This window comes from Myotis davidii, unplaced genomic scaffold (genome assembly GCF_000327345.1).
Source record: "Myotis davidii unplaced genomic scaffold, ASM32734v1 scaffold313, whole genome shotgun sequence".
NCBI lineage: Eukaryota > Metazoa > Chordata > Mammalia > Chiroptera > Vespertilionidae > Myotis > Myotis davidii.
Window position 1 is genome coordinate 531,977 of NW_006286275.1, and position 13,808 is coordinate 545,784.

At 37.8% G+C, this 13,808-nt stretch overlaps 1 protein-coding gene across 3 annotated transcripts in view; it reads left to right on the forward strand.

Moving 5' to 3' along the window:
- Positions 1-6,758: 6,758 nt before the first annotated feature.
- TINAG (tubulointerstitial nephritis antigen) overlaps positions 6,759-13,808 on the forward strand; it is a 76,429-nt gene continuing 69,379 nt past the window's right edge. Inside the window, exon 1 of one of the 3 annotated variants that reach the window (XM_006757742.1) lies at positions 6,759-7,256. In XM_006757742.1, the coding sequence (XP_006757805.1) occupies positions 6,902-7,256 (355 nt within the window). In that variant the 5' untranslated portion in view covers positions 6,759-6,901. The remainder of the gene's footprint in view (positions 7,257-13,808) is intronic. The other 2 variants (XM_015560048.1, XM_015560049.1) reach the window with 2 other exon arrangements.

A 13,808-nucleotide genomic window follows, 5' to 3' on the forward strand; every position in this document is an offset into this window, starting at 1 on the left:
ACCAACAACTGACTCATATTTATTTTAGAATTTATAGTCTGTATTTAAATGTCCTTGTCACTCAAGTTCCAAAAATAATATGGCCCCTCTCTGTTCTCAGTCTAGAAATTCTGTGTACTTTACATGGCAAATACCTAAGTATTCTTTAAGACCCAATGGAAATGTCATTTCTTAACATTGCCTTCCCTAATTCCACCAGGAAAGATTGCCCACTACCTCCTTTATGCCCTCATTAAATCCCCTACCTGTCCCTGTAATAACTCATTTCCTTACAAGTTGGCTTCCTTGGTTAAACTGGGTTTTTTTTAAGCATTAATATAGGTTTATTAACCTGTGCATCTACTGACTATAGTAGCAGTGCCTAGAATACGTTTGAAGTTCAACATATATTTACTTTGAGTAAAAAACTGTTAGAAATGCACAAAGAGAATGAGATGTCATGCCTATTTCTTATTTTCAAGCACTTCTTGTGAAATAAAGTATTAATTAAAAGTTTTATTACCTCTAGCAGCGGTTCTCAACCTGTGGGTCATAACTATCGGAAAACACATATAGCATATCAGATATTTACATTACAATTCATAATAGTAGCAAAATTACAGTTATGAAGTAGCAATGAAAATAATTTTATGGTTGGGGGTCACCACAACATGAGGAACTGTATTAAAGGGTCATGGCATTAGGAAGGTTGAGAACCACTGATATAGAGGTAGTTTTTTGTATTTCCATTGTCTCCTGTTTAAATACATTGAAATCAGAAGTTTGATGTGAAAGAAACTATATTCTAACTCAGAAGCACAGCTTTTTCTTATAAAAACTATTTCTGTTTGCTTTTTCTCCAATGTAATCTTTTACTCTATGTACCCTTGGCCTTCACTTATGTTCCTTTATATTTTCTTTTCTTTTTTTCTGTGGGTAGGAGAGTTTCTTTTTGGGTCTCATCATTATGAGGCTTGAAAGCCCTTCCCCTGTCTACAACAAGGCAAGTAATTGGAAACATAGCTTCTGTAGGAGGCCTTTGAACCAAAATAGAGACCCAATGGGAAGGAAAATGAGACCTTTGTCAGGGTTTCTCTCTCTGTGTCTCTCTTCCTTTCAGGTTCAAATGCATACACTCTGTTGGGCCATTAGAGGTTTTCTTTAGTTTGGTGGTTTAAACCAAATATTCCCTCTGGGCCTTTTAATCTGCAAATGCACAGTGCATAAATCACTGTGCCACACAATTCTATACTAGAGAAAAAAATGGAAAAAGTTGTTAACATTGCCACTGCAAAAAAGTAAAAAACAAGGGGAAAGTAAATCCAAAGTACTTGTTTAATTACCGTGCAGAGTTGCTGAAAGCCTGGACCTGAGCCCAGCATCCTGAGCTATTGTCAGCTGAGGAGCTATTGCAAGATCCTCTTTATCACTTTATGGATTGGCTATGTTTTTAATTTTTTTTCCAGTTTTCTCAGCAATGACTAATTAGAGGCCAAATATGCATAAACTGGTAAGCTTCTACAGAAAAGTGGAGTTTCACTTGAATGTTTAAAAAATGCACAGACAGTCCTAACCGGTTTGGCTCAGTGGATAGAGCATCAGCCTGTGGACTGAAGGGTCCCAGGTTCGATTCTGGTCAAGAGCGTGTACCTTGGTTGCAGGCACATCCCCAGTAGGGAGTGTGCAGGAGGCAGCTGATCAATGTTTCTAACTCTCTATCCCTCTCCCTTCCTCTCTGTAAAAAATCAATAAAATATATATATTTTAAAAAGTAACAAAAAAAAATGCACAATCCATGTAAAACCCTGTGATTTTTAAAAAGTAACAAAAAAATGCACAATCCATGTAAAACCCTGTGATCCTGACCTCCTTCGAATTTCTCTCCACCTTGGAATCACTGGGTTGGGAAGGGACTGGGAAGATTATTCACATCATGGCGAAATCCAGGCTTTAGTCAATAGAACCAGGTGGACATTGATACAGAAAGCAGGATGGGGCAGGGAAATGTGCACCACGCTTGGAATCACACATTCGGTCACTGGCTGTGTGACCGTGCATAGTCATTTGAGTCTCAGCCCTTCATCTGTAAAAACTAAAACAGGGACAATAATAATTTTGTCATCATAGACTATTGCAAGGATCAAAAGAGATTATTACACATAGTAACAAACAATATGTATTGTGTATTGTATTGAGATATATATATATATTAATTATAATGTGCAAAATCCTCCAGTCTCCCTCAGCAGCTTAATCCAAAGACAACTTCACCTTGTAGTCAGAAGTTTTCTTTATGTCTTTTTGAAATACTTTATTCTAAGATTTGAATTAATCCAGTGGTGTAGTAATAAGAAGGTAGCTTTGTATAATTTCTTGATGCCCCAATGTGTGAAGAAAGAGCATTTCATTTGTGGCAAGTCTCCCTGTGCTTTTCTTACCATCCTTACCAGTCTTCACCATCCTCATCACTCTTGGGCATCCTAGACTTCCTATCAAAGTAAAGATATCAAGCCCTGAACCCTGAAAGGTGAGATAATATTACTTCAGTTCGCCAAATACCACTCACTACCATAGGAATAAACTCCTTAATTCAGAGGAATCAATCTCTAATGACAGAATTTAAGCCAATAAGATACAATGTTTATTAAGCCCACATTTTTGTTATGTCTCTCTATAGTCCTCTTCCTTTTCAAGTTTATATTTTGCCTATTTAAACTTTCAATTATAAACATGATTAAAATTTCTAGTGTGCAGTAGTTTTTATAGCATATAGCTAAATAGTGGAAGGAAATTATTTGATTGACTTCACTCTCCCCCCCGACCTGCCCCGCAAAGCCCAGAAAGCTGCTGATTGCCTGCACTGTTTTGTTGTTGTTGTTTGTGTGTTGTTGTTTTTTTGTGAGATAGAGGTTGTAAAAATCCCAAGAAGAAGGAATGTGAAACTTTTCTGCTCATCTAAAATGCACCTCACCCAAAGAGAATCAAGTTGGAAGAGGGTGTGGCATGGTGGACTCTAACCTTTGAGTCATACATACCCTCCACTCCAAATTTTTAAAAGGTCACCCCTAGTTTATATGTACTGTTGTCATTGGTTGACATCTCAAAGCAACCATTTAATGGAAGTCCATGTGGTCAAACTTTATTTAAATCCAATTGCAAGTAAATGTGTTATTTTCATTTGTTTCTGATTTTCTCTTCAGTAAAAATTTTTGTAACAAGTGTAAATAAGAGTATATCAACAGCGTCATTAACAATTTTGGTCAGATAATTCTTTGTTGTGGGTTGTGACCTGCACATTCTGAGATGTTTAGCAGCATCCCTAGCCTCTATGTACCAGAAGCTCATGGAACCTCTGTAGGTAGCACAGTATAAACTATCTCCAGACATTGCTAAACTTCTCCTGGGATGCAAACATCTCCGCTGTTGAAAAGCACTGGTCTAAAGGAATACATTAGTAGAAATACTTGTGTCAATATGTCACTTTCAATGTGAAGTTCCTTTGCAGGAGTATTTTAAAGCTTTTGTCAATTTAGAGAAGAGATATTAGTTAAAGTGGGATATTGTAATCAGTAGATAACACTTAGCAGACAATGATAAATTGCAGTATTTAACTGTGGGCTGTAAACAAATAAATTAGGGCACCACTAGTAATTCCTCTGCCTTATGGAACTCCTGCTCTTACCTCAGAGTGAGGGCTACCTATGTGAGGATATCAGAGATAACTCATCTCAGGGTCTGAAGAGTGGGGGTACTTATACACCTCTTCCTCCAGGCATCTTATAAAGGCTGCTTCTGGCCTACAGGGAGGCTGTTAATTCTTTAGCACTTCTGGTTTGTTATGTAGTGGGGTGGGGTGAGAACTGGGCTCTGCTCAATTATTCATAAAGTTGGAATTTTAGCTAGCTTTGTTCGAAAATAGTAAGGATGGTGGGAATATGGGCAGGGTGACAATGGTGTCTGCTATAATCCTACTGTCAGACTAAAGGACTTGCATGAGAGAGTTTGAAGATGAATAAGGACCAAGAGACAAGCAAAAGAGTAGCATAAATGGTCACAGACTAAACATCCTAAGTGGAAGAATTGCTTAAAAGCAGGATGACACTCATCTTCTGAGCCTAGAAGGATGGCTGCAAATATAGATAGGTTTATGGCTTCTTTGTTTTCTTTGTAACCTCTGAAAGAAGGTCATCCCTAGAAAGTGATGATCTCTAGTTTCTTAGGAAAGCAAAGTCTGTAACAGTCATAAGGAAAATGGGAGACAAGTAGCATTTAAGAGCTTAACTGAGATAAAAATCCAAAAAATGTGTGGTGACACCAATTCTGTGGGCTGGTGGGTCATCAACAGTACTCAGTAGATGTAATACCGGGGGAGGAAGTGAAAATTGCAAATTCATCCATTGATTGGATTAATGTGTACTGAATGATAAATATGCCTCAGGCTCTGCGTGCTGCAGAAATAAAACAGACAAACTTTAAATAGGCATAATTTTATGATTTGTAGATCTTACATTCTGGAGGGGAAAAATAAATAAGATCAATGAATAAAATCTATAATAATAAAAGGGTAATATGCTAATTGGACCAGAAATCCTTCCTTCCGGACAAAGCCACAGCAGGCAGGGGCCACAGCAGAGGCAGCAGAAGCCCTTGGCTTCGGTGGTGGGTGGGGGTCGGGGCCAGGGCCCTTGCACGAATTTCGTGCATTGGGCCTCTAGTTATAGTATATTAGTCATAAGCACAGAGAATGGGGATAGGGAGTGCTGGAGCTGGAGAGGGGTGTTGTTGTAGATAGGGAATATAGGCATGACCTCTCTGAGAAGGTGTAGTTTAAAATAACACTTGAAAGAGTGAGATATTGAACCATGTGGATATCTGGGATGCGTGTTCCAGGCATAGGGCACAGCAAGCGCAAAGGTCTTAAGACAGGCATGTGCTGACGTGTTGAGGAATGGAAAGAAGACTACTGGTGATATGGGTAAGGGCTAAAGTGGTTTAAATTAAGGTCAGGGAGATAACAAGGTTGGAGGTCCACTTTGTATAAGGTCTTGTGGCCCATAGCTTTTAGGTTGACTCAGTGCTAGGTAAATTTGAGGGAAGATGAGGTGTGAGGAGTAGGGAGAGAATGGACTGAGAATGTTGGTGAAAACATATTTTAAATGACCATTGAGGCAGGAAGAAAAACGGTTCAAGAATAAACAGATATTTGGGAGCCTTATCAAGAAAGGGAAGAGAATCAGGAATGAATGAAAGCATAGAAGGCAAAGGAGGAAAACATTTCGAGGTGGACAATGCACTTACTAATTATAACTAACAGTTATCTAGTATGCGGGATATGCTGTAAGTGCTGTGTAAATGATTTCATTTTAACTTCATTCACCTGATGTGGTAATAAATGTATTCTCCAAATTTTGTAGATCAGAAAATTGAGGCCTAGAGTGACTGAGCCACTTTCCAGTGGTAAAATGAGGATTTGAACTCCATTAGTCTAATTTAGGCTCCTGTTCTTAACCAGTTGTTATGCAGACTAAGTGCTGCACAAGAGCCATGTATGATAAAGATGGACACATGCTTATGGGAACTGGGTGTTGAGAGGTCATTGGTGAGTGTAGGTGGGGATGTGAACAGCACTTTGCTGTAGTTTAGTGATTCCCAGTGCATGACAAGGGAGTGGAGGCAACAGCTTTTGGAGAGACAGGGCGACTATGGAAAGTGACACCAAGATGATATAAAATTCAAACAACAAAAAAAGATAAAAAAGGAAAGTGCCAGAAGAAAGTACAGCAATTAAGATAAAAGTGCGAGTCCAATAATTTATGAAACAAAGTCAGGGAACAAGTTTGAAGGGTTGGAATTATGAATTAGCCTTGAAGGGGAAAACCCTGGTTTTATAGGAAAATAACTGAGGACAGGGAAGCAAATTGTGAATCCCAAGTCATAAAGCCCATTAAACAGTGGCTCGGGGACCAGAGTCCAAGTTTTCTGATTGTCAAGACAAGCCCTTTCCACTAGACCATCCAACCACTCTTGCTGAATCATCGTCTGCTGGTTACTTATCCCCAATCCAAAGGGAGTTATTGTAGTTAATGAATAAATGCAGAGTAGCAAAACCCACTGTACATGAGCAGCTCTACAGGAGCACTAAGGACATCTTGACCTTTGAGTTTTCTTCACAATTCCCTCCCCCTGCAGCTCCTTAGGACAGAGTACTGACTTTCCGTAACTATAACTGCCTTCCAGATACTGCAGGTTCCCATATTGATGCCAAGTAGGGACTCCAGTGGAGAGAACTGTCACCCTCAGGGAATTTCTAGCTGAATTAGGCTCCACTAAGCCTTGAAATCAAAATGTTTCTGGTAGGTAAATGGAGCACAGATGGGAAATCAAACCAGTGTGTGACTGGGCATGATTTAGAGCAACTGTTATTGATATGACAGATCCTAGCGGGCAACCTCATGAGAGCCTGAATTTTCATTGCAATGCACGTAGGTAAAATGAATAATTGTGTTTTTGACTTTTGAAATTTTCTACACCTTGACAGTGGTTATTACAGCCATAATTTGGGCCATGAATATTCTAGAGAGGTCTTTGATTTAGAAGTTTAGCTTTTTTGGAAAACAAGCAATAGTTAATATTTCATCTATGTATTTATTTTTTTGGTGATGAACATTTTTTACATGATATGAAATATAAATTTTTAACTTTAGAGGAATTACAATGGTCTGTTTCTAACACATTATCTTGGGTAAACATTTAAATTCTTGATTAATGTTTAACTACAAGAAGTATACTCAGTTCAAGTGAAGGATCAGTATCAGGATTCAGGCTGAGTTGTCTTTATGAGAATTCAGGCTCCAAGGAGAAACCCCAAGAATTTATATACTGGATATAACAGAAAGTGGGAGCCATACCTGACCTGTGGAGAATGTGGACCGGGTGTAGGATCTTAATCTTCTCTTCTCTTCTTACAGAAATTTGGATGGAGAAACAGTACGTATCTCAAAGACAAGTGGACCCAGGAGCAGATTTCACAAGGAATCACACCGTCTTGGAAGGTACTCGATTCAAAAGAGCCATTTTCAAAGGGCAGTACTGTAGAAGTTTTGGTTGTTGTGAAGACAGAGATGACGACTGTGTCACTCAGTTCTATGAGGCGAATGCACTGTGTTACTGTGATAAATTCTGTGAAAGGGACACTTCTGATTGCTGTCCTGATTACAAGTCATTTTGCCATGAAGAGAAAGAATGGCCTCCTCACACAAAGCCTTGGTATCCAGAAGGTAGGCTTTGGTAATATGTTTAAGCATTCTACTAGTTCGTAACAAGATCTGTCAAACTGTATCTTTCTCTTCTCCTCGTTCCTTCCTTCCCTCCCTTCTTTCCTTCTTTAAGATAAAATAGAAATGAATATTGTGATCACCAGAATAAGTTTCTTTGGATTGTTAAAATGTTTTGGTTTATATGTGGGGCATATGAACCATACTAACACCTTCAAGAAAGTTTCTGGTGTGATGGTCATGAATGCTAGTCTGATTCCTGTTTGAACACACATTCAACTTATATAAGAGTTATTACAAACTATTTTTTCTTTCTTTGTAAAATGTATTTTCAACAGGACTCTCAAGATTTCTTGAAGGTAATCTCTTAGAGAATCTCATGAAAGGCACATAATCATCTGCAGATTCATGTACTATTTTACTTACTATTTTATGGGATTAATGGACCTCCTACCATTAGAATCAGTGGTATTTCATTGCCTTTAAAACCATTAAAAAAGCAAAATAAAGTTAGCCACCCACACTTCCTAATACCAAGTAGATTGTTCATGTATATTTTTGTTTTGTCTTGTCAATCTGGGACTTTTAAACTATTAAAAACAAATGAAGGTTTCATATAAGGTAATTGTAACAGTCTAAGATTGAATGGATAAATATACATAAATCATAATGAGAATGATGGTATTTGCTCTGTTGGTCTAATTATAAGAGAATATCTATAGATTTTGAACAACCAATATATTCAAAGTTTGCAACAAAATCCAAAAAGTCTACTGTGAGACATATATGAAGTGCTCTTTCTCTGTCACTCATCTTGTCAGGTCTCAGCTGGAATGCAGGTTTAATCAGAATTCTGTCCTATTACTATGAATGGTTATGGTGGCTAGAAATTAGTTAGAAGAAAATGTAGTATCAACTAGAATTTGGTATCCTTTAAAACCCCTTCCCCGGCAGAAACGTGTATACTCGTTTTCACAAAATGTTCTTTTTCAGTCGTCGACGAGTATACTAAGAAAATATGGTAAAAAAATATGGTTTATAGGAAGACGAGTTACAAACTGTTTTCATAACCAGCATCAAAAATACTATATAGAACCAAAATAAAAAAATTAGTCTGAAAAAGAAACGTTTTTAACAAAAAAACTGTTGGGGAAGGGGTTAAAATCAAGATGCTGTGGGCTTCACTCTCCATGTTATGTTGTTTCTAAAAATTGAGGAAATACTCCTTAAAAAACATCTGCATTATGTTAAAATTTCCACAGAATTGTCATTTATCCCAAGCCTTTGCCTTTATCAGCAAACAGTTCAGCAAACATTTATCTAACCCTAAAAAGTGGCAGATACTCTACTAGGAATAGGAGACTAAGTTATACATCAAAAATTATTCATTGAATGTCCTCACTGTGCCAGCAATGGCACTTAGTTCTGGGGCAACAATGGGGAAGAAAAAAGGCAAGATCTTATTCTCGTTGAAGTATCAGTCAAGTTGGGGTGTGTGTGTATAAACTATTTAACAAAGTCACTTCCCTATTGCAAGTAGTAATAATGTCTCTGAAGGAAACAGAGTGCTGTGAGAATGTATATCAGAATATAATATATAAAATTATATGTACATTTAGCCTGTGGGAGGGGGCAACAAAGGAAGACATTTAAGTTGAGACTCAAGGAGTGAGGAGAAGGGATCTGACCCAAAGATCTGAGGGCTATTTCAGATCTGAGACTGAAGAGCTTTGTTCAGGAACTGAAAGGAGACCATAATTTCTGGGAAGTAATGATTACTGAAGGGTTGAGAGTGACATGAAATGGGGTTAGAGAGGTGAGTTGAGGTCAGATTATGATAGCATTTATAGGTCATATTAAGGATTTAAGAATTTATTCTGTTCTGAGAGAACTTAGGGTAAGATGTTAAATAGGAATAGGCTTGGCTTCATGGGTGCTGTGCATATATATATATATATATATATATATTTACTGCAGTACTTTTGAGCTTTTCTTATTTGGGACATAGAGACTCTTTAGAAAAGTAATTGCAACTTCTTCAACGTTCATTTTTGCTTGAGAGCTAGAATTTTGCTAAGACTTTAATTTAAGATCATGTTTTAGGTAGAATTTATGTAGGTATAGTTTTTATAGCATTCATTATGGAGGGAAGCAATTAATCACTTTATTTAGTAGCAAAAAATTCACATTAGACTATAATTGCTCTCATGAAGGTAATTTTTTTCTTTTGTTTTATCTTGCTTATGGAAGTAACTGGTTGAAAGAAAATACTCCTACACAATATTAAAAAATTGTGCAAAATTAACTAAAATGAAAAGGCAATGGTATATTATTTATATTATTTTGCATGTATACAGTCACTTCCCTCTGAGATGTGCTGTTAATTTGCTGATCTATTAAATATTGTTTTTCAGTTATCTAGTAAAATGGCATTGTCTAGTTCTTTGTACCATACCTATCCCAGGAGCTCTTTTTAAACCAGTGACTTAAAACTATGTACATTGTCTTGAGAGTTTTTTTTAAAAAATCACATTGCTTTTGTATAAACTGGAAGTAGGGCATATCCATAAATATCTTCCTTCTGTGTTTTTTTCCTCATCTCTGATGGTAACTTCCAGTAATTGGAGAATTTCAAATGTCAACTACAGAAAACAAGTGATAGAGTTTGGAGTAGAACCAGAGTGGATTTTGCAGACAGAATCTTTTGGTGTAGCAGGTCTTCAGGAAAGGGTCTAGTATACCATCTGTTGTGAACAGACCGAAGCTAATTTGATTACACCCAACTCATGTTCACGTTGGTAAAAAAAATGTGTGTAAGTCACTGACACATTTGAATTGGATGAGGGTTATTTACTCCTTCACAACCTCCTTAACTACATTATAATGAAGAAAAGTCACAGATGAAATGCTGTCATACATACTGATATTTACAAAAATATACATTTTTTTGTTGTTAATGCTCATTGGAGAATATTTTTCCCCCATGGATTTTTAGAGAGAGTAGAAGGAAGGGTGTGTGTGAGAGAGAAAGAGAGAAACATTGATGTGAGCGATAGACATGGATTGGTTGCCTCCTGCACTCACCCTGACCAACCACCAATGACACTCTAACGCTGAGACTAACTGGCTAGGGCACAAAAATATATGTTGGTAAGGAGACATAAATCAATTGATACAACCTCTGTAAGCTACATGAGTTGCTGTCCTTTAAGATGTTCTGACATCTACCTTGCATGAAAATTGGCTGGACATGTGATAATATTACAGAGGTAGGTCTATGTTACCCTTACAGTGGGTGTCAGGGAATGAGAAATCCTACCAGTAGCTGGAAACAACCTTTTAGAGATCAATTCCAGAGAACCAGGTCCAAGAGTACAGGCTTTTGACCTTGTGAGATACATATAAATTATGACTTATAAGAGTAGAATGTAACTTTAATATATTTTATGTAATCTATATAAATTGAATGCTATTAATTTAACCAGTAAGAGCTGATTATTTATATCCATTATGCTGATTAACGAGCCACTAGTTTTACCAATGAAAGCCCATTTCTGACATTCATTATACTGACGCTCTAGTATTCATCAAAAGATGGGTAATGGAGGCACTTGTAGCAGCTGCCCTGGAATCGGGCTTTCAGAATGACCACTGCTGGGGTGTGGAATCCCGATTAGAGCAGTAACTGCCTTCCCTAATGTGAAGTTTAGACCTGCACAGACATTATAACACATTATGATGAAGTATTTCAAAATAGATTACAGACATCTTATTGTCATCTTTTCTCAAGTTAATAGACCAACTGTCTCACTCTCCAAATATTTTATATTAGTGACTGTTAAAGTTGCAAAGCTCCCTTAATTTCAGTAATCATTACCTTTTGGGTCAAGATGCTATATGTGTAACCAATTCAATTAACTCACTATGTGGTGTTTCATACATATTTCACTGTGAAAATAATGCCACCAGGAATTGTCTTATCTTTCCATCATCATAATTTCCAACATACTTTCATCTGGGTTACTGCTCACCTTGAGTTGGTTTCTCCTCTTGACCTCTGAATCCCATACTCTAGGGTTTTCAAGATCTTCACCCTTGCAATTGTCTCTCTCCCATCCTCCCCCTCCTTCTCTATATTTCTCCCTTCTGTCCCCCCCTCTCTAACAAAGCATTTTCCCCCTTCCATCCTTATCAATTATCAACTTAAAAAATATGTCTTGCCCTAAAATATGGCTCAGTGGATAGAGTGTCGGCCTGCGGACTGAAGGGTCCCAGGTTCAATTCTGGTCAAGGACACATACCTTTGTTGCGGGTACATCCCCAGTAGGGAGTGTGCAGGAGGCAGCTGATCGATGTTTCTCTCTCATCAATGTTTCTAACTCTCTATCCCTCTCCCTTTCTCTCTGTAAAAAAAAAAAATCAATAAAATATATTTAAAAAAATATGGCTTTGTATCTCCCAACTTTGTAAAAAAACACACCAAAAAACCCTTTCATTCCATTTCCTTAATCAGCTACTCTCCCATTTCCTTTTTCCTTTAATGGCAAAATAAATGAAACAATAACAACAACAACAGCAACAACAACAAACAAAACATTTTGCTTCCTGACTTCTAAGTCTCTTATCAAGCCTTTCCTACAAGATTTCATTTCCTGCTACTTCAATGAAACCTCTCTTGGCAAGGTTATTGACCCCTTTCAGATTACTAAATGCAATATTCAGATGTCTAGTATCATTTTCTTGACCTCCTCACACTATGCTACACAGTTGACCACTTATGCTTTTATGAAATACTTTCTTCTCTTGCTTTCCAAGTTTCAACTCTCCTGAATTTGCTACCTCCTCATAGGCCACTCCTTCCCAGTTTCCTTTTCTGAATGTGTGTTGGCTGGAGTGTTTAATCAGTTCTGGACCTCTTTCTCTTACCTATATACAATCTTTCAAATGGGCTCTTAGTTAATCTTAAGGCTTTAAAAATATGGATGTTGTTGTATCTCATGCTTCAGTCTCGACTGTACTCTGCATTTTCATGAACTACTCGACATTCTCCAATAGGATGTCTAACTTTGATTTAATTCAAACCTAAAACCGGCAAAGCAGAACTCTGATTTCTTGCTATAAGCCTGTTCCTTACTTCAGTAACAGCTTCACGTCCCTGTCTTGCTGAAGCCAAAATCCTAGTGGAACATCCTTGATTCCTCTTTTTCATCATTCCCCAAACTCAATCCATGTCCCATTTGCTTTACCTCCAAATTATGCCCCTTTACTTCTCTCCATTCTACTGTCATGCAAATCCTTCCATTTCTGGGAACCCAACCTCAGCCAGCACAAGGGAGTAAGATACACGGAGCCATTTTGGGTGGGGTCTTAGAAGTCACTGTAAAAATTTGGCTTTATTCTAAATTGATGGAGTACAGGTCAGAGAAGGGACAGTCTTTTCCCCTTAGGACCTTTATGAGTTCTGTTCCCTTTTTCTACGTAACTGGTATGAGAGACAAGCAAGATTCCTGGGGGATGGTTAAAGATCAGCTGTAATTTAACCACCCTCTCTCCCTATAAAACTTATCAGAGAAGTACTCCCCTTGGCTTTGAATTAATGTGAATCACTGCATGAATTTTCTGTTGCTCCTAGATAATAGAAAGTTTTAGGATCCTTTTAAATTACAAACATAGTGTACATTCATGTATTAAAAGTGTGTGATCATGGGTAATAATTAAAACTTTGAATTTGATTTAAACTTGAATATTTATCCTCTTCTTTGCTATATCAAGAAACCAGGACAGAAGTGATTTCCTTCCCTTTCCCTATATTATGCAATGTTAAAAATCCATGAGAAAGAAGTGAATAGATGTCTTTACATAGAGATTTTAGATTCATTCCGTAAGCAAAATATTGGACTGTGAAAACACAATATATGCTGACAAGGGGCAGTTGTATAGTTTCCTACAAAAATATTTTTTGAAAAAAAAATTAGGGGATAGTTAATTCCATAAGTGGCTTTGGTGATATTGTGGTTGGTAGTTACACCAGACCTTAAAATATTTTCTAAACATTATTTTCCCCTAAGATTGAATGACTAAAAAGTTAAAATTTATTTTGTTTAATCAGGGGCCATTGATGCGATCTATTAATTACATGTTTCTGTCAAAAAAGTTTTCATGTGACGAATTAGTTGATTTTGCTGCTTTGCTAAGAAAGCATGAATTTTAAATTTGTATAAATTACTAGAGGCCTGGTGCACAAAATTCATGCACAGGTAAGGTCCCTAGGCCTGGCCAGCGATCAGGGCTGATCTGTGGGGCAACCAGTGAGGTGATTGGGGGCCTCCACTGGCCGCTGCCTTGGCCAGCCTGGTGCCACCCATCTGCCAGCCCTGACCCCTGATCGCCTTGCTGCCGCCAGTTGCCTCCCTTTGCAGAGTGACTGGTGGGGCAATAGGAGGGCCCCTGCTGGCAACTGCCTTGGCTGGCCTGGGGCCTGTGGGCTGGGGGCAGCTCCTGTGTTGAGTGTCTGCCCCTGGTGGTCAGTGCATGTCATAGAGACTGGCCAGGCCT